Below are 20,881 nucleotides of genomic sequence, written 5' to 3' on the forward strand. Positions count from 1 at the left end.
TGCCGTTGGTCGTGGAGTGAAGTTAATTGTTTGTTATTGATGGCGCGAAATATCTCAACTTTGTTGATGATGGCCGAAATAAATACTGGGTAAATTATAAAGAAAACATGGTTGTTTATAATGTTCAATGATTTCAAAGAATAAAAATAATAAAGTATACTACATCAACATCTGAAACAAATAGTAGTAGTAGTTTTCGAAAAAAAAAGTTAGATTAATAATCAACATATTGTAGTTTAAGTTAAAAAAAACTTGTCATAATAATTAAAAAAAATAAAAGATACTGTAAATTACTAAAGTATCTTCTGCATTTTTATTGCACGCCGTATGTAGAATTAACTAGTAGAATTATACACGAACTTGTACTGTTATTTTTGACTGCATTAGAGCTTTAGAGAACTTTGTACAGTTGTATCAATTATTCTAAAGAAATATCAATATTTAAGAAAATGGTTTCAAACTTAAAACAAAGGTGTTTGAAAAGTATTGCTTTAGTTTTGAAACATTAAAGTACTCTGTTTTTAAAAGCCTGTTTGAAAAATAAGAATTATTTATATCATTCTAAATAACTTGGTAATAATTAATGCAAAACTTCTATAACATCTATTTACCTTTTAAATAACTGATTTAAAAAAAATTGTTGTATTTTACTGCTGTAGGTCAAAAACACAATATCTGAAAAATTGTTTGTTTTTCTTTAACTAGTAGAGGTAAACAGGTTTTCTATTCAGCAGATCAGATTTACTTAAATATTTTTACTATCCCAACTTTTTAAAATAAACTTTGTAGGGGCCCCTTAATTTTGAAAACGGTTAATCTGAAAATTGTATTTAAAAAAAGTCTAAGAAACACTTCTGTATACTTAAAATCAAATCGATTGCATATTTCAAAGTGTTTGTTATAAAATAGTCCTTTTTATATAAGTAGTTTTCAAACTAGAATGTGCCGTTGGACATACATTTATGCTTTTTAGACAAATGTTTTCAAACTATTTAGTCTCAGAAGCATATACTTATTGTTAGATTTTAAAATCCCAATATACTTATGTTATAAAAAAATTAAAAACTGAACTTCTTGAAATTTGTTTAGTATTTTTTTCTTACATTCTAAATAATTGTTTTTACTAATTTCTTGATTAAGTCAGAACCTTAAAAAGCGTATAAAAACGTTTAAACAGCTTAATTTATAAACTTTTGAAGGTCAAAAAAACATTTTTAATTGTAAAATTACTATAATTGAATAAACTTTCAAAACCTTAATTAACATTGGGTATAGCTTTTTTTAATTTATATTCTATCTAAGTTTACAATACTAATATCTTATAGATGAATACCAATTTAAAAAAAACTTTATAAATACAAAACAATAAAACTTAATTTTAATCATTAGTGCTTAAATTTTATTAAATATAACAATTACTTAAAATATATTGCTTGAACATATAAATTTGTTAATAATTACAACAAATGCGATTAAAAAAACATTACTTGAACTTATATTTTGCTTTTACAAAATGATACAGTGTTATTAAGATGTTGAATTAATAGGCAAATTAGTTGTTTTAAATAGTTTTTAAGAACATTTATTCAATTTTAGTTTATAAAAATTTTTCTCTTGAATGTATTTCTTTCTTGTACCATTCTATTTGTGCTAAAAGCTGATTTTTTTCTTCACTTTGCACTGGAACTTTTCCTAGAAAACGGAGAGTCGTTAAAGGAAAAATAACATTTACTGTATATATATATATAATTTATTGAAATGGCAATTTAAAAAATTCTGGTATATATGTTTCATAAAGTTTTAATTTTTCATAAAGCTTTAATCATCAGCCAGTTAAATTCAAAATAAAAAGCACTGTACTAAACAAAGATGCAAAAGTTATGCAAAAAACAAAAAACAGAATGACAAAAACAGTATACATGTTTTTTGCATAACTTTTGTATCTTTGTTTAGTACAGTGCTTTTTATTTTGAATTTAACTGGCTGATGATTAAAGCTTTATGAAAAATTAAAGCTTTATGAAACATATGTACCAGAACTTTTAAAATCGCCATTTCAATAAATTATTTAAAAGCCCTTCAAGTGGGGTCAGTAGAAGGTGTTTAAGTTTGAACATTAACCTTATTTTATACATATATATATAATTAAGTTATTTAACTTAATAAATTAAATTTTTCACGCTGAGCCCACTTTGAGGGCTTTATTATTAAAAAGGTTTATTTAAAGATGCAAAACTCAAAGGACTCGAGTTTCGTGACTATTCACTCATCAGCTTCAAAACAAGTTTAAAATCTATATATATATATATATATACAGTTACATTATACATGTGTTGGTTCTTTTTATAGTTTTAGTTTTTTTCTTCGTAGTAACTAGTAGAAACATTCTTTTTAAATAGACAGAGAAACGTTGCTGATGATATTGAAATTTTTTACATACTGTAATAGTTGTTTTATATTTACACATCTAAAGTTAAGACTACAAAAAAAAGTTTTAAACTAATTTATTGAAATAATTCAAAACAAAATTAGATGCAGTTGTTAATTTAAGCTTTAAAAATTTAAAGAAACCGTATATGCAGTTTAACTTTCTTCAATTAAAAATAGTATATAATTTAAGTTCTGGTAATGTTGATACTTAAAGTTACATTTATATAAATAACTTTTTCATTGCGATAAATTCTTAAACAAAATGTTAAGATAAAAAACCTTTGTGCTGCTTAACCAATAATACGTTTAGATCATCAATGTTTTGACGATATTTCGCTATTTGCCTTTCGAAAACTTCTTCCTTGACATTTAATGTTTTCTTTCTAAAATTTTTTTTTCACTTGTTTAAGTGTGCAAAACTAAAACTTGATCAATTAGACTTGTAAAGTACAAACAATAATTAAATAAAAATAGTTTTTCAGATTTTTTTAAAACCAAAAAAGAGAATTTGAAAATCTTAGTTTTTAAGTTAGTGATTAATTTAAATCTTAATTAATTGATTTCGTTTTTTAAATATTTTCTAAATTGTTTTATATCTTTAAATTCTAAATATAATTTTAAATTTAAAGCCGAAGCGGTGTTTCAAAATTTGAGCACATGTTGAACATAAAAAGTATTTAAAATAATTTATAATGAGCAGAAGATTGGATTACTCGTATAAAAATTTTCAATTTAAGTATACTATTCTATCTTTGTACTATTTTAATTTTATTTATAATAGTTCTTTACAAGCGTAGGTAAATATTATAATTATGGTCTAGAAAAACTGGGATTGTAGCACTTATTCAACAAATGTCTGCATTAAATTATAAAAATGGCAAACAAATTTCTCTACGATCATCAACTGTCTATAATTTTTCTTTAAGTTTAGCAGTACTGCTCATAACAGTTATAAAACATATAAATCTTTGATTCATTCTTAATATTAACTTAGTTTTTTTTTCATTTTCAAGACTGATTGTAAAAGTATTGTAGTTCTATTGATTATCTATAATTGACTTTTTTAGATCACTTTTATTTATTTTTGTTTTATAAACTATAGTTTGTTACAACAGTTAGTTTTTAATAAAAAATATTTAATAAGTTGATGAAATATTTGAAACCTTTTTGTATATAATGTTAAATTTAAAAAGAAGTGTATAACTTAAAGTTAATTTAATAAAGCATTTGCTTTAATATTTAAACTAGTTATCTTGTTTTATAAAAAACTTCTGCATTTTTACAGTTCCAAAAAGTTTTATGCTGCTAAAAAATAAAAATTCAGAAAGCAAAATCTGAACTACGAAGAAAAAAATCTATAAACATTTATAAGCTAAATATAAATGTTCGAAATAAAGGTTTAATCGTTTGCTAACAAAAGATCGTAGTGAAATAACTTCACTGAAATATAAATAAAAACTAATTGTACAGTAATATTCCTTTATTGTACAAACATATGTTTCTGTGTGTTAACGAATCAACACACTTCAACTGGGTTCTGTAAAAAAATAATTACTGTAATGAAAGAATAGAAGCATAGAATAAAGTGAGTGTATACATGTTTTTTTATTAAAATAAAACAATTACTACAGATAACAGTTAATAATAGGTCGAATACTTAATATTAAGTCCGACTGTTATAAAACTATATAATATTTGTAATTATTAAGTCTAAAACACTTAAAGTAAACTAAAATACACAACAAAACAACAACTCATAATATAAACAAAGCACTTACGTTAATGGAAAGAATAACTGATTCAAATTTACTGTTGTTAATGAACGAACGAAATACATTCATTACATCTAATAATTACGTCACAATATAAATGAGGTTATTTCAACAGATTAATTTGTATTGCAAAGTTTGTTAATTTAGTTTTTATGTTTGTAATCTATTTAGGACAAAAATAAAACATCAACCATTAGTTAGTGAATCAATAAAATTTAGTAAAACTTAACAACGGCGAAGACAATAAAAGTCACAGAAACTTGATGTAACATGTATATTATATATTAAATGCTTGTAAAGATTAAATCAAAGTTATATACAATTAGGAAGCAGATCTGACTTTTATTGTCTTCGCCGTTGTTAGGTTTTATTTAATTTTATTGATTCACTAACTAATGGTTGATGTTTTGTTTTTGTCCAAAATAGATTACTAACAAAAAACTAAATTAACAAACTTTGCAATACAGATTAAACAGTTGAAATAACCTCATTTATATCGTGACGTAATTATTAGATGTAATGAATGTATTTTGTTCGTTCATTAACAACAGTAAATTTGATTCAGTCATTCTTTCCATTAACGTAAGTGCTTTGTTTATATTATGATTTGTTGTTTTGTTGTGTATATTAGTTTACTTTAAGTGTTTTAGACTTAATAATTACAAATATTACATAGTTTTATATCAGTAGGACTTAAAATTAAGTATTTTACTTATTATTAACTATTATCTTTAGTAATTATTTTATTTTAATAAAAAACATGTATACACCCACTTTATTCTATGCTTCTATTCTTTCATTACAGTAATTATTTTTTACATAACCCAGTTGAAGTGTTTTGATTCGTTAACACACAGAAACATATGTTGGTACAATAAAGGAAGATTACTGTACAATTTGTTTTTATAAGCTAAATATATTAAGGAAAAATTCATTTCTTGTCTACTGTACTATTTCTACTTTTAAAAATCTTCATACTCTTAATAAAATATGTTTAAGATCTTTATACTACAAATTTAATATGTGTTTTAGTAAAAACCACTAAAATTAATGTAGTTATCTTTATTAGTGTAGGTTATAATACTACAAGTAAGTTTCAAAAAAGGATATTAAGATAAAATAAGATGTATAGTTATGTTATAGATATTTTAATAAATCAGTGTTGAATAAAATAACTCTATGCAAAACATTGTAAACATGTAAAAGCATGGTATCGTACACGTTGTAAATAATATTTAAACGTTAAATTATAATAAAGTTTATTTAATATAAGTAGTTTACTTTAAAACCGGGTTTCCTAATTTTTTTTAAAGGCTACCTTTTAAGAAATTAAAAAAGCTATGGCCCCCTCCAACAAGCTTCAAAAAACTACTATTAAAAACATCTCAGACCTTTGTTTGCTTTTCATCATCATCTCAAAATGTCTAGAGTAAGTTACAAACTATAACCTTGCGACTCCCTCTTTTACGGCTTGTGACCCCCTAAATTTCCAAAAAATTTTCCATAATATCTAGCACAAGTTTCTCAACTACCACTAAAAACGCCTAAAACCTTTTTTTTGCTCTTCATCATCGACTCCAGAATATCTAAAGTAAGTTTTATATTATGACCTCATGCCCCCCTCTTCCCTTGGCCCAGTTTGGAAAACCCTCCTTAGAGTCATCCACCATTTTCACTTGATCATAATTGTTTAAGTTATTAAGTATAAATAAAGTAATATTTATATACTGTTGAGTAACAAATAGTAAAACATTTAAGATATAACAAGCTTATTAAACTTTTTTCAAATCAATCAATATTTTTTTTCTAGTTTTGAAACGAAATTGTACCGTAGTGTCTTAAAAATGTTTCAACCATTATAAACTCTTATCAAAAATTATTAGAATAAATGTAGCTGATTTAAAAATTAGTTGTTTAAAAGTAGTTAAACTTTTGTTACTAATACTATTTTCCTTAAGTTAAGTTCTCATGTAGCTATTTTAACACTTGAGTCAACACTTTAGATAACAATTAAAAAAAATAATTGTATAACTATCCTCGTGTAATGTGTGTTGATCGTGTAAAACGAAATAAGTATAGGGTTAACTGTTATATTTTGAACCTGAATACATAAAAATAAATTGAATCGAATGCGAAACTTTCAAAAGTTTTTTTTTTGTTAACCATAAAATTATCTTACTATAACATTTAAAGAAAACAATTGGCTAACGTGATTAATGGGTTTTCCAGCTTTTTGTTAATCGGTTTACTTGGTTTCAAATATTCAAAATGGTTTTTCTCTTTGTCTATCATAGATTTCCAGCTATCAACATCAACGAATTCTTGATAATTGTTCATACGACTTTCTATCACCTAATTAAATACAAGTTTTTATTTCCATATTTTAATTAAAATGTATTTATTTTGAAACACAAACAGAAGATGAAAAGTTCATCGAAGCAGGTGTAACTATATTTGTATTTATTAGTGGTGAAAGAAAGTTTTCGTGATTCATCGATGAATTAACAATTCCGTCATTAGCTGATTTAGAGAAGAAAAGATCTTCACATGACCATTTTAGCGCCTGTTGATTTTATTAAAAGTTAGTAGTTAGCCGACGTAAAATGACAAACATTTATTTTAAAAATTCAAACTCTGTAAAATTCTTTTTACGAGTGGTATTGTTTATTAAGTAAGTAGATTATTGCTTATTTGAAAAGTTTTGTTTTAAAGTTCTTTCCATTAAATGTTTTTTGGCTTCTGTTATAAATCGATTACGTTTGTTAAATAAATTGGTCAACTTAATTGTTTCTTAAGTAACTGAAAATCAAGACATCAACGAAATAGGCTTCACATAAATAAAGCATAATTAATTAGTTTTACTAAAGTAAACTATTTGTTTTAATAATTTAATTTTGACTGAATTATGACTACTTAAGTATTAGCACATATAATGCTCAAAAGCCAAAAACTATCATGTAAAACTTTTTAGTAAAATGTTAAAAAATGAATAGCGCTGTGTTTATCTAAAAAGTAAAAATGTTTATAAATGTTTTTAAATATATAAACTATCATTTTTTACAAATACTATAGTAAAAAAAAACAATGATACAAGTACTTGATAAAGGTATAAGGTAAAAGCAAAATTAAAGCGACTATTTACTTCAAATTTGTATATAAAACACTCTTTGATTAATTTATATCATAAGACTAATAAGAACTTCCAGCAAAAGTAAATATGTACCAAACATAAGTTACAAGTAGAACAAACCTTGTAAAACGCTCGCAAGAAGAGTGGTTCTGAGTCGTTTTCAAAGCTACCGACACTGACGTGCGCCAGACAGTGGACTATTATCATGACGTAATCTCCGACCGACGTCATTCTTTCACGCCTGATGTACAGACACTTGGTGGCGTGTTTGTACGCGAACGAGCGTCGAAAGGCGTTGTTGTGGTAGTTGTTGGGTGACAGATCGTCAGCTACTTTAAGCTGAATTTCATCCATCTATTGTATATTAAAAAGTGTAGAAACAATGTTCTGCCTTTGAAAGTTTTGAATTTAAAGTTAAAAACGTATGAAGTACAAAGTTAGTATGAAAAGTTTTAACCTTAAGTATTTGACTTAAAAATATGTACTTAATTGAAATATACAATTCTAAAACACGGTTAGGTGGTAAATATAAAAACAGTAAGTAAAAATTCCTTAAAAAAACTAACCTCAAAAAGCACACATATCATTTTGCAGATAAAGCAACCAAACTTAAAAACGGTAAATTCACTTGGCGTAAGCTTATACTCGTCTACAGTAGAAACTTTATCTTCTTTCTTAGTTTTTGGTAACTGAGCGTCCTAATGAAAAAAAAAAATATTTCTGGATTTAGTTACTTGTTTTTTTTCTAATCAAATTGTATTAACTCACGTAGATGTCAATAAACTTGTTATTATTAGCTGAATCTGGAGTTTTATCCTTTTGAACTTCAAGGTTATTATTTAATCTCGATTTTAGACTTTTGTCTATGATGATGAGTTGCTAGTAGAAATAAATTTTGTAAAATAAAAAAAAATTGATAAAATAACCTAATGTTTGTTAAAAAACTCTTCTATAATAAAAGTAAAATGGAAGATAACAAATAAGTTATGTTAGTTTTTCTTGAGTTTACAAATACTACATAGAAAACTTAGAATTAAGCAGTACTAGTATAGTCTTAAATAACTTATTGTACTAGTGTTAATTTTCATACTACTTAAATTTTAACACAAGCGTTAAAACAACTTATATTTATACATAAAATAAAATGGAATACTTCTCTTAATTAAGATATCTTAAATTACTTTACAAATTAAGCTATATAACTTTCAAAATGTAGAAAAATATAACTTTGTAAAATTTATTTCTTTATTCGGATATAAAATAAACCATTTATTTTTTACAAACTTTTACTATGTAGTACATGTGGAAATGAAATCAAACAAACTTGATAAAATTTAGTGTTTTTCCACTTGTCATCTCGATCTAAAGGATCATCATTATTCTGTGACATTCCTGCGAGTAGATATTTCAATTGATTGTCATTATTTTTGTTATGTTTTCTCTTTTCAATTTCAACTTTTTCCTCTAATTTTTCAGTTCTTTTCTTAGTTTTATCCACAAATGACGTTCTTGAAAAGAAAAATTAAAGTTATTATTTTTCATTTTGATATTTTATGTAAGATAGGCTTCGTTTAAGTTTAACAAAAATAAATAACATGCGCTAAATTCAAAGTTTTATTTACAAAATGAAAAGAGAGATGTAGCAAGTTATGCAGGACTTTAGCAGGTTTAAACTTAGTATGAAATCTAGGCTGATTATCCAATATACTCTTTATTTTTGCTCTCTAAGTTAACTTTATTTTCTGAATTTTTCAAAGTTTTATTTTCTGACTAGCGTGTTTACACTTATTTTTCTAATACTTTGTAATGTTTCTAACAACGTACTAAAATAAACGTGTTTTATAAAGTTGAATAATATAAATTCTAAATATCTAATATCGTTAGTATTTAGTTAAAGGTAACTAGGTTTAGCTTATAAAATTCCTAGAAACTAAAAATAGGCCTTTATTGATAAATTAATTTTGTTTTATTACTGAATTTTATACTTTACAGTAAATACTAACTACAAGCGATTCTATACATTGTTTAGATCCGATAGTTTTCAATTAAAGTTCTATAATTCAAGTAAAATATTCTTAAAGTACACTTGTATAACTACAAATTTTTTGTTAAATAAGTTTAAATATTACTACAGCTTTCTTAATTTTTCATTTTTGTTGTAATGAATTTCATTATTTCAACTGTAAATAACCTATGAAAACTACAGTAGTTAAACTATTCTATCATTCATTTGTTCGTCTTATAAGTTCTATTTAAATCAATGTAAATCATAGTATTAAAAAAAATCAGATTATTATAACTTTTGCTCCATAAAAGTTTGTTATAATTACAACAGAAAATTTTAAACACAAAAAAAGTAGTTCATCCTGTAAATTAGAATTGTGACTAATCTACATAGATGATTATTAACAAAATTTAAATTATTCCAAAGCAAATAAATACAATGGAAACAAAATAAATGCAAATGATTAGAGAGAAAAGCGGACTAACCAAGCATTAAATATATTCATCTCAATCATAAGCTCATTATACATAGAAACTAAACAAAGAGTAATCAATTATCTTAAAAAAAAACAAAAAAAACTATAAAGATTTAATTTTATTAAAATTTATTGTGTTTTTTTTTTGTTTTTATGTGACCTAAAAGATACTAAAGTATCTTCTATAAACTTTTAAATATTGTATTTTAAAAGTTCAATTAATTTTTATACAAACTTCAGTTGAAAAATCTACTTAAAAATACCTGTTACGTAAAAAAATTTTTTTAAACTTTAAAACATTTAAAAAACAAACTATATGATAGGTTATTTTAACAAAACTACCTACGTAAGCTAATATTACTAAACACATGTAAAAAACGATTCCCATTAAATGAAAAATAAATTGAATTAGTAAAACTATCCATCTCATAAAAAACATATGTTTAAATATTTCTAACTAACTCTCCGATGTTATCGTTTTTATAAAGTTTTTCTGCAGTATTTTTGAGTTGTTCTGCCTGATCCGATGATAACTGTGCGGTAAATGAATTTTCTTCGTTTTCCAGTACAGCAATATCGCTTCTTTGTTTTATTTGTAATTTTTCTAGTTCTCTCTTTCTCTTGTTTTTTAGCCTTTTCTCAACAGCTCGTTTCATTTTAAATTTTTCATCGTTCCAACGTTGCTGTGTTAGATTTTATTTTTAACATTCTATATAATGAAGTTTACTTACAAAAAAAAAAACTACATCTATGTAATTGCCTCTTGAACAGGTCGTAAAAATAAAATTAAATCAAGGTTTAAAAAAACTAATAAATAAGAACCTGCATGTTATTGTAGTTTTCCTCATAATCTTTTATCAGCTTTTCTTTAGCTTCTTTAGAAAGCTTGTCGTCATTTTTTATTTTGTCAAGTTCAGCTTGAATAGTAACGTTTTCACTATGGTGTTTTTTCTGCAATTTTGCTTCTTCAGTTTTATTCAAAAATTCACGTTCATTTTTTATTTTTTCTTCGATTTTAGTTGACTCTTCTTTAAGTTCTTTTTTAACTGTATAACAAAAGTTGTTTGCATAGATTTATTTTAAACATTTTCAAAAGTTATAAAACTTGTTACTTTTATCATATTTGTTTTTGTTTTTGGTTTTGTATTCTTTCAGCTTATTATCATATTCTTTTCGTTTATTATTTCGTATTTCTTCCGATTCTTTAACTGCTTTCTTGGTTTCTTCAGTAAACTGCTTCAATAGCTTCTACAACATAATTTGTATTAAGTTTAAATTTTAAAACAACTTTAGATTTCTCTTTTTATGGAAAAATAGAGAATAAAGTTAGTTATAAAAATAATTCAAATAGAATACCTCTTCTGGGTCAACAATCTTTATCAGATCAATTAATTCTTTTAGATGGTCTTCTCGTAGTTTAAGTTTTTCTTTTTCATGCGAAAGAACTAAACTATTAGTAGCCTTGTCTTTAGCTTCGTGTATTTTCGCAGCGATTGAGTTTTTCAAATCCTCTATTTCTAATAAGTACATTCAAATGTTGAAAATACTTTTATTAAGTAAAAATCTTGAAGTGTTTCGAGTATCTAACTATTACTTCAAGTTTTTTGTATAGGTAAGGCGACTTTAAAAAAAAAAAGATTTAAAAATTTAAACGATAGTCTTTCTTATATTAAGCGTTCAAACTTACTTACAAAAGAATACTACTAACGGTTTTTGAAGTATGAAAAAATAGCACGTATAACATAATGAAACTTATAAAATGAACTCAATTTATAATTTTGACTATACAAAAATAAGTAATAAATTTTTGCTTAGATAGATTTTTTTACATCAAGATTTGAGGCAAGTGGAAAACACATTAATCTATTGAATTTGTAGTGATAATCCTGAAGGGATATACTATTTTTTTGATAACTAAAAAAAAATTTAATTATGTATATTATTCTGTTACAATTAACAACAAACTTATCGGTAATAGCTATACTTTTTATTTATTTAATGGTGTAATGACCGGTTTTTTTGTAACTAGTAAACTTTAAGATAAATTTAGTTTTATATTAGATAAGTTTTTGTATACTAAGCTTTTGTTCCTTTAAATGCAAGTATAACCTGTACTACAATTTATAAACTCTTGTTTTATAGAGTATAAATTTCAGTGTTTATTTTCTTTTAAATATTGGTATTTTTTGTTCCCTATATTAAACTTCTATTTAAAGGGTTATTTTTTAAATGCCGTAGTCCTACATAAAAAAAAATTATATTGAATTATAAAAAAGTAAAATATAATGATGTATGCATTAATCAAAAAAAAAATTATTCAATTTGATATTTTAAAAACAGTTTACTAGTTAAATTTAAATAGTTTGCAATTTACATAAATTAATAGAATGTAATAAATTTTTTTTAACATGTCAAGAACGTTATATTTTTCTAAAATAAAAAAAAATCTATTTTCTCACTTTTTAATAAGCTTACTTTAAAGATATATACAACTTTTACTAATAATTAAAAGCTTTTGAAGTAACACAAAACTGCTTTATGATATTCTTTAAAGTTTAGTTTAATAATTTTTACCTTTTTTCTGTCTTAATCGAATAGATTTATCTTTTGGATTTGCTTTAATTTCAGTTGCATGGAAGTTTTTCAAATTTTGAAGCTCTTCGTCCATCTTTTCTTGTACCTAGTTTCAAGTAAAATGTATTACGCTGTAAAACTAAAAAAGTAAATAAAATATTTTTTAAAATAATCAAATATAATTTAGATGAGTACCATAGTTTGTGCCACATTTGTGGCAGTTTCCATTTGTTGATTAAAGTCTTTCTCAAGATTTGCAATTTCGGCCAACTGTCGACTCATAAGAACCTTTTGTAAGTTTTTAATGTTTGACTCTTCGTTGTCTGATGACATTACAACTTTTTTGACAAGCTTCTGTTCATTTTCACTGGCTTCAGCTCTAATGACTTGTTCGTACCTCGTTTGTTTTAGTTTTGTCAGCTTATTTCCCACCTCAGCCTTAAAGTTAAGTTTAATAATGTAAAGTTATAGATACTAATAATAAACAGTTTTTAAGTAAATAAATTAAATTGGTTAAAAAAATCACTCTTTAATACCTCAAACTTTTTCTTTAAAGTAGCTTCTTTTCGTTTTTTCTCTAGCTGTAGTTTTCGTTTCATGATTTCAAGTTGCTGCTCTCTTTCTTTTTCAATAGTTCTACCATAAGATTGCATCTGAAATTTTTAAATCTTTTTAATTTCTTATATAGTTACGAAACTGAAAGTTATGTGTCAGTGAGTTAGTATTATAAAAGTCTTATTGCTGTGTTGGGTGCTTATTATAAAAATATTATGGTGTCCAAATACTTTAGTTGAAGAAAAAAAAAAACAATATTAAAAACTTCAGTAAACTCAATGTTAAAAAATTATCTGTACAAAGAATTTATAATAATATTTTGGATAAAACTATACTTGGCTTACTGGAATCATTTTTATTCTTGTTAAACTAATTTTTTTAAATTTAAATTTTATTGAAATTTTTCTAGCATGACTGATAACAATCTTTCACAAAAAATTATTTGAAAAAACTCTTTTTAAGCATAGCTCTGTAGCAGAAATTTAATCAATAGTTAAAATTTCACGAACTTTTTATGAAAATAAAAATAAATTTTGTAAATATTACATATTTTTTCTTTTCAACTGTAAGATTAAATCTTACTTATTATATTTTGAATAGTTTATATACAGCTGTTTTGAAAATTAATGATTTATTAATCAAAAAGTGATAACAATTTAAACTAAAAGAAATTAAACATAACTAAAAACTATAAATAGAATGTACTTACTTGTTGTTTATACTTTTCCATCACCTTCTTGGCTTCTTCTTTAGTTAAGTTTCCTTTTTTTATTTTTATATCTACCTTAGCTTTTTCCTCTTTGTCTTTTTCAAGCATATGTTCATTAAGGCGTGTATTAATTTCACTTGTACCTTTAAGTATTTTTTTTATTGTATTAGATTGTATTTGTATTTTTTATTATGCTGATAACAAACTTACGTGTAACTTCTTCTTGTTTTAAATTTTCTTCAAGCTGAAGCTTGTTTTCAAGATGAGCTTCTTCAAGTTTAGCAAGCTCTTCAATCTTTAAAATAATTTAAATTTGTTAGCTCAGAAATTTTCCATGGAATTAAAGATATACTAGACCTATATTTTGTATATTACATATAACTATTTCCTTTTTCAAAACTTTTAGTAAACTATTTATACTATCTACACACAGCTTTTTATTATTACATCTGTAATTTATGTTTTTAAGCCAAGTTTTAATTACTATAAGTTAAACCAACTTATGATAAGAAAAGTTCTTTTAAAAGTATAAACATAAGCAAAAAAGTCTATAAATAAAGTTATTATTTGAATAACCTGATTTTTAATTAGCGGTTGGTCTTCTTGGTAAACTTTGTTTAAACTTTCTAAAGCACTGCTCATTTCTTTAAAGTCATCGCTATGTACTACATTGCGTTGAGCTGAAAATTTTTCCATTTCTACTTTCGTGGCGTTTTCAATGAACATATCTTCTTTAATCTTCTTTCTTGCCGATAATAACGCAGCGATTTTCAACATCTGTAAAAGTGTTTTTTTAATAAAACTTTTAGCCTAAAAGGTTTTTAAAAACTTTTGTCTTGGCATGAAACAAAAACAAATTTATTTAAAATCATTATATGAAAAATATTTTGTTTACCTTTGAATATACTTTTCATTATCATTCTACTATAAAAATTTTTAGTATAGCAAACAACTTTGCTTTTACTGAAGACTTTAAAAAATATTTTAATGATAAATAGTAAAATAAAATATAAATAATAATGTTCAAATGATTAGTAAAACAAAGATGTATGTGTTAACCTGTTTATCTTTATTACTCTTCCTTTGGTCCATCAGTTTTTGCGAAATTTCTTTGAACTCCTTGATTATTTTTTCTTTATCTTCATCGTCGATGTTTGATTTATTTCCAGAGAATAATTCTTCTTCGAGTAGTTTTTCTACAGCTTTTGTTCTGTCTTTTTCTTGTTTTTCGAGCTCAATCTACGTATAAAATTATTTTAAGTTTTTTCATCTATTTTGTTTCTCATAGCTAAAAAATATCTAAATGTTTCCTAGCGTTATAATACTACTAAAACTATAAATTATTCTTACTTAAATTTACGTTTAAGCCTAAACAGGCTACTACTTATATATTTTCTAGAAACAATTAAACGCTTCTAGAACAATTTTTGAGCATTTAGAACAACTAAAAATTAATGAAAAAAAATAAAAAAGTTTTTATGAGATTTAGTAATCAAACACAATTTTTCCAATGTTAATCTTACCTCCATTACAGCAGCTATAACTTTATTCTCCATAAACTGGTCTTCCTCTTCAGTTTCATGCAATTGTTCTGCTGTAATACCTTTAGCATTTAATGTTTTTAGTTGTTTTTCATTATCGTTTTTAATTGTTTATGTATTAATAAGTAGCTCATTTTCGCAAAACTTAGTTTTTTCATAAAGTACTAATTCAAGAATTATTTTATATACAAATATTAATATACAAGTATATTAAAAAAGTATAAAAAGATTTTGATGAAAATTACAGTTTTTTTAATAACTATAAAAACTAATTTATTTAGACTTTAATGGAGTATTTATATAGTTTATTAGTTTAATTTTTGTACAGAAAATTAAAAGTATATTTTTTTAAGTAAAAAAAAAACAAAACAAGAATATTAATATTTCAATGTCGAATAAACGTATGTCTAATATATTTTTTGTTTAAAAACTGGTTGATCAACAATTTTTTAAAAATTTAGTTAGTTAAATGAAATGTCACTAAGTAAAAACTAACCATTCGTTTTAAAGTTCGCAGAAATTTTTATGTCTCAAGATGATTTTGCACATATTTTAAAATTTAAATGAATTTAATTATTACTATCTAAAAAGAATTTTTCATTACATAAAATGTATTATTATTTTATTAACTGTATAACTGCAATGAATTTCGTTTTGCTTTGTTAGATTCATTTGATTACGGTATTAAATAATCGTCTCTATCAGTGGCGTAGCGTGGTATTTTGGTCAGGGGGTGCGCAAACTTTTTTCTAAAAAAATCCCCTAAGTTAAAACTTTTGTAATTAGCTATAAAAAGATCTTTTATTAAGTAATATAATTGAAATAAACTCATTAAGTAAAATAAGTTCGAAGTAAGTGTTTTAAAAAATACTTATGTATTACAAAGTTAAACAATTAAAAAAAAGTATAAAATTCATTAGAACTACTTATACTTGCACAAATGTAAACTTACTAAATAAAAATTGTTTTTATTTCTTACAGTAAACTTTATATCTTTAAAAATTAATATATTCAATAAAACGAAAGTATATGTTTTATTTACGAAAAAAATACCAATCTCTTTTTATATACAATACAACAGTGATAACAACACCTCATTGCACATAATTTAACAAAGTTACACAGAATATAAAACAGACTAACTTTATAACTGTTATTGCAGTTTATTACAACTTTGTAAAATAGTTAAAAGTATACTTTTTAAATGTAATCTTATCTGATTGCATTTGTTTAAAATAAAAGTCACAAACTAAGTTTATTTCTCATAGGCCGACACAAAAATAAAGTTAAAAAACTAGCAATAGACTTAACATTTATTGTAGCATAAAAAAAAAAAGTAAAATTGTTTAATTTTCCTTTAAGCGTGACGTATTTTTGTAAGCTTTTTCTAGAAAAATCTGCCATAAGGTTATACTACAGCGGTGCACTACATTAATTGCGTGCTTTTTGAGTCTAATTTCTTATGAAGTTAATGAAGTTATAAAATTTTTCCTTATAGAGTTTTTCATCAACTACCGAATCAGTATATTGGGCAATTTTTCTAACGTGTCACTAATTGATATTCAAAATTACGTTTAAATTTTTGAATACTAGATAAACATAGTTGATAAAAGGCAAATTAAGCAGAAAAACTAAACAATAAAGGATAAAGATATTACAATCTTTTTTTTTACTTCTTTTCTTTTTTTGGGTGGCACGCATGCGCTAGTGTACCTCCCCACGCTACGCCCCTGGTCTCTATATTTATCGTACAAGAGTATATACAGAATGAATAATTGCAGCACAAAGCTAACAAATTTAAATGAAAACAAGAGCCGTTGCAACTTTACTGGTAGCTGCAAGTGTGCCTTAAATAAATTTAACATCGATTAGTAAACAGTAAACACTACAAAGTGTATAAAGCAAAATCTTGGGACAACATTTTACGACAATTTGAGCTAACTCAGTCCAGATATTTCAACAACCTCTGTACTTATTTTTAAAATCTTTAAATAATTTTTATACTTATTATTTGTTATATTTATTGTTAATTACTAACTAGCTTTTGTAATACCATTGATGATTAATACCATTGATTTAATCAAACTTACTTTATAAGTTTATGAATTTGTGAAAAAAGAGTTATTTTATAATTACAAAAATATATTTTTGATGCTTGTTTTAAAATTTTATCTCTTACCAAAAAAAGTTCAAAAAAAAGACAGTCTTGTTTTTTAGCAGTTTTTTCTCAATTATCTATTTTTGGTAAGCGGTAAGGAGGGTACAGAAAACAATTTATAATAATTAAGCAACTGGTCAACAATTGATAAATAGTTTGGATTGCTTTGAAAATTAAAATTGGGACAAATCTTAAATAGTGTAAAATAGACGTTATAACTTTCATTTAAAGGTTTTGTATTTTATACAGAGTTAAAATATAATCTTTTAAACAATGTATAATTATTCATAGTTTTAATTTAATTTTCTTGTTACATGCTAGTAATAAACATTTGAAAACTTCCCTACCTTGGAAACTCTTTCTACTTTCACGTCGCTGTCTCCTTCTTGCCATCATCTTGTTTTTCATGTTTTCATGAAGTTCTTGCAAATGTTTGTTGTCGTTGTTAGTGTCTTCCAAAATTTTTGAAACTGTGCCACCGTTCAAGACAGGCTGCTGCAATGTATTTTAGCCCATTTAATAGATATAAAAGAAATTTCAATATTATTTCTTAATGTCGCTATTTGTTTAGACCATCTAGTTTTAAGAATATATAACACTTTTATGACTTATAGTTATAGTTTTTTAAAAGTAAATAATCATAGTTAATATACAGTGACTCACTGTTCAAAAAAATTACGGTGTAGGGTGTGGAATTACTTATAACATATTTTTAGTTAATACTCTAATAGCCTTAGCTAAGACAAACGACAAAAGAAGTTTATTTTTTTATTTTTAAATATCTATGTGAAGAAAACAGTTCAGTTCGAAAAGTTTATATAATAAACTAACTATGAAGTTAATGTTTTGAATTTATTCTCAACAAACCGGTCTTCCGGCGTTTAACATCCTGATCCTCTCTTCCATCTCCTCGTTCCTCTTCTTCCAATCGATCCCTTCGTACTCCTCCCGGTCTTCCGCCCACGCCTCCTTCAGCTCCTTGATCAGTCGATCCTGCTGCTCCTGCAAGAAGGTCAGCTCCTTCTGAAGCTCTTCCTCGTTTTCTTCAACTAAGCTGCCTACGACCTACGGTTAAAAAGAGGAATGTTAATATTAATTAAAGTATATTACTATTAAATAGACTTTTTTTACAACAATCAATTTAAGTATAAAAAATTAGTTACTAATATCAAATTTATTTACTAGGTTTCACCGCTGAACGAACTATCAAACTGCATTTCTGTAATAAAAAAATTAACAGTACTATTACTAGTAAATGAATAAATTAAAATGACAAACTATGCAAAAATTGATATAAATAAAATTGAATCTCTGAAAAAAAAGATATATTGAATAACATATCGCATAAAAATTTAAAACTACGGAAATATTTCGGTTTAAAAAATACAGTAAGCATAACTTTATTTTAAAAAATAATTTCTTATAATAAGCAAGATTTAATTTTTTTTTATCTAGTTTAAGAAGAACAGTACTAAAAAACACATCATATATCAAAAAAAAACTTTTACTAAAAAAAAAGTTTTATATACTTTAAAAAACTAGACATGTTTAAGGCTTTGCTTAATTCTTATAAAAAAGTAATGGATATGTAGCCAAAAGTTTAACATAGTTTTAAGTAATTAAACATATTTGAGTACAAAGATTTTTTCAATGAACTTGTAAGTTTTTTATGTGTTTAGTAGCAACGACTTGTAAAAAATATAAATATAGTATATACCTCTTTAGCGTCAAGTCCAGCTTGCTTAGCCTCGTTTGTATGCTTTTCATGAAGTTCCTTCTTTCTTCTTTGCCGCTCTTTTAACAACTTCTTTTTCATAAGTTCCAATTTCGATTTCTTTTGTTTTTCATACTTTTGTGTTGTGACTTTTATTTTTTGCAGGTACTCTTCAATAATCTAAAGTTATAGTTATACTAACAATAAGTTTTTTCAAATAGTTTAGACTTGAGAGCAACTTTGTCATCGCTAAAAAAACCAAATTGCAAAAAAAAAAATATTGGCTTTTTTTTACGATTACTTTGAACTTTTTGATTTCTTATTATCTAAATTTTTTCTAATCTTATAAATCAATGTTTCTCATTAATTATAAACGTATTCTTATTTATAAAAGACCTACATTTAGTTTGTAAACTTCTATAAACTTGTAATTGTTTTATAAAAATATAATAGTGAAATTCAATTTATTGGAGTTTATAAAAAAATAACAGATTCCAAAAAAGGTAGTATTCAAGTTAGTTAATTAAAAAGATCAACCTATATACTAAGAAACTAATACTTTAATAAGTAAATCGTTAACGAAATTTTATTTGTAAAAAAATAATTACATATGATAAATACCTTTTCTTTTTCTTTTTCATCTACACACTGGCTCAGTTTTTCTTTAAGTTCTTTTTTCAGTTGGGCGATTTCGAAGTTTTTAAGTTTTTCAACACTTTGAATGACCTGACAAGCAGCAACAAATGTTTAAATAAAAGTAACTTATATTAATCAAACCTGGACTTACTTTGTTAATTGAAGACACTTCTTCTTTGCGCAGTTCGTTTTCAAGCTGCGCCACTTCTTTCGCGTGCTTTTCTAACAACTTTCTTATTTTTATGCCATTATCATTAGTAATACTTTCACCTGAAACCGAACATTTTTTGCTTAATACTATTGATAATAATTTAAAGAACTAATAGAGTATTTTGGAATAACTCACTTGAGTGTTCAAGATCATTGGAGGACTTTAGAAGACTTTCGGATAATATTTTGGTAGTTTTAATATTTTCCTGGAATTAAGAAATTAGTTATGCATAAATATCTAACTGAAACAATAAGTAGGTAACTGTTTCAAAATATCTTAACAACCTGTTTCGATAAAGTGTCAGTTATGGCAGAAGAGCTGCCATCTGCGGCCTGCCTTGATGAAAGTGTTTGATTTTTATTCGATAATTCTTGCAGTATGCGAATGGCTTCAGTCTTTTTTGGTTTATTTGTTTAAGTACTTTTCTATTAAGAATTTATCTCAACAATATTTGAGCTTTATAATCTTATTTATTATATCAAAAAAAAGAAATACTTCTTATATAGCTTACAATTATGTTGATAAATGACAAACTTGTTTAAAAGACGAGCTTTGTTTATCGATTGATTTTATTAAGTCATCTGAAAGTTTAAACTTCATACCACTTTCTAATAAAACTATTAACTTTTTCATAGCATTCATCAATTCGCTGTTTGTCCAATTCTGTGTTTTAGAACAAAATAAAAACACCCATTATGTTTCAAAATAAAAGAAACTAAATCCTTTATATTTAATATAAAAGTCAGAGTAATCAAAATTTTGTTTATACTTAAATGCATACACTATGTTGTCGTCAAACCTTTTTAATGCTTTAAAGTTTTTAATTTTTTGCTACTAAAAATGTTAGAATCATTATGGTATATGAAAAAAAAAGTTTTTTAGTAAACAGTTTTTTAAACATTGCAATTTTTTTAAATGTTTGATTTAGACAATGAAAATAGAAAAGAAACTTTAACACTTTATTATTTGTTA

General features: G+C 24.7%; 1 protein-coding gene and 1 long non-coding RNA gene across 2 annotated transcripts in view; both read right to left on the minus strand.

Annotated features, from left to right (window-relative positions):
* Positions 1–1,589: 1,589 nt before the first annotated feature.
* On the minus strand, positions 1,590–6,527 carry LOC145835344 (uncharacterized). Its single transcript, XR_014369858.1, has 3 exons — positions 6,411–6,527; positions 2,709–2,812; positions 1,590–1,692 (listed from the first exon to the last, which is right to left on the minus strand). It is a non-coding gene; the product is annotated as an uncharacterized LOC145835344 (long non-coding RNA).
* A 72-nt stretch (positions 6,528–6,599) lies between these two features.
* Positions 6,600–20,881, minus strand: part of LOC145836646 (uncharacterized) — a 67,605-nt gene continuing 53,323 nt past the window's right edge. Inside the window, exons 92-116 of the mRNA XM_082944432.1 lie at positions 20,444–20,572; positions 20,194–20,304; positions 20,045–20,114; positions 19,850–19,968; positions 19,684–19,788; positions 19,066–19,242; positions 18,216–18,413; positions 17,696–17,843; positions 15,173–15,252; positions 14,709–14,888; positions 14,226–14,426; positions 13,860–13,944; positions 13,650–13,792; positions 12,922–13,038; positions 12,581–12,823; positions 12,386–12,491; positions 11,168–11,328; positions 10,968–11,059; positions 10,634–10,748; positions 10,274–10,494; positions 8,656–8,839; positions 8,100–8,210; positions 7,898–8,029; positions 7,452–7,685; positions 6,600–6,764 (exon numbers count right to left, since the gene is read on the minus strand). Coding sequence (XP_082800558.1) covers positions 6,600–6,764; positions 7,452–7,685; positions 7,898–8,029; positions 8,100–8,210; positions 8,656–8,839; positions 10,274–10,494; positions 10,634–10,748; positions 10,968–11,059; positions 11,168–11,328; positions 12,386–12,491; positions 12,581–12,823; positions 12,922–13,038; positions 13,650–13,792; positions 13,860–13,944; positions 14,226–14,426; positions 14,709–14,888; positions 15,173–15,252; positions 17,696–17,843; positions 18,216–18,413; positions 19,066–19,242; positions 19,684–19,788; positions 19,850–19,968; positions 20,045–20,114; positions 20,194–20,304; positions 20,444–20,572 — 3,627 coding nt within the window. The remainder of the gene's footprint in view (positions 6,765–7,451; positions 7,686–7,897; positions 8,030–8,099; positions 8,211–8,655; positions 8,840–10,273; positions 10,495–10,633; positions 10,749–10,967; positions 11,060–11,167; positions 11,329–12,385; positions 12,492–12,580; positions 12,824–12,921; positions 13,039–13,649; positions 13,793–13,859; positions 13,945–14,225; positions 14,427–14,708; positions 14,889–15,172; positions 15,253–17,695; positions 17,844–18,215; positions 18,414–19,065; positions 19,243–19,683; positions 19,789–19,849; positions 19,969–20,044; positions 20,115–20,193; positions 20,305–20,443; positions 20,573–20,881) is intronic.

This window comes from Thalia democratica, chromosome 5 (genome assembly GCF_965202585.1).
Source record: "Thalia democratica chromosome 5, ktThaDemo2.hap1.1, whole genome shotgun sequence".
NCBI lineage: Eukaryota > Metazoa > Chordata > Thaliacea > Salpida > Salpidae > Thalia > Thalia democratica.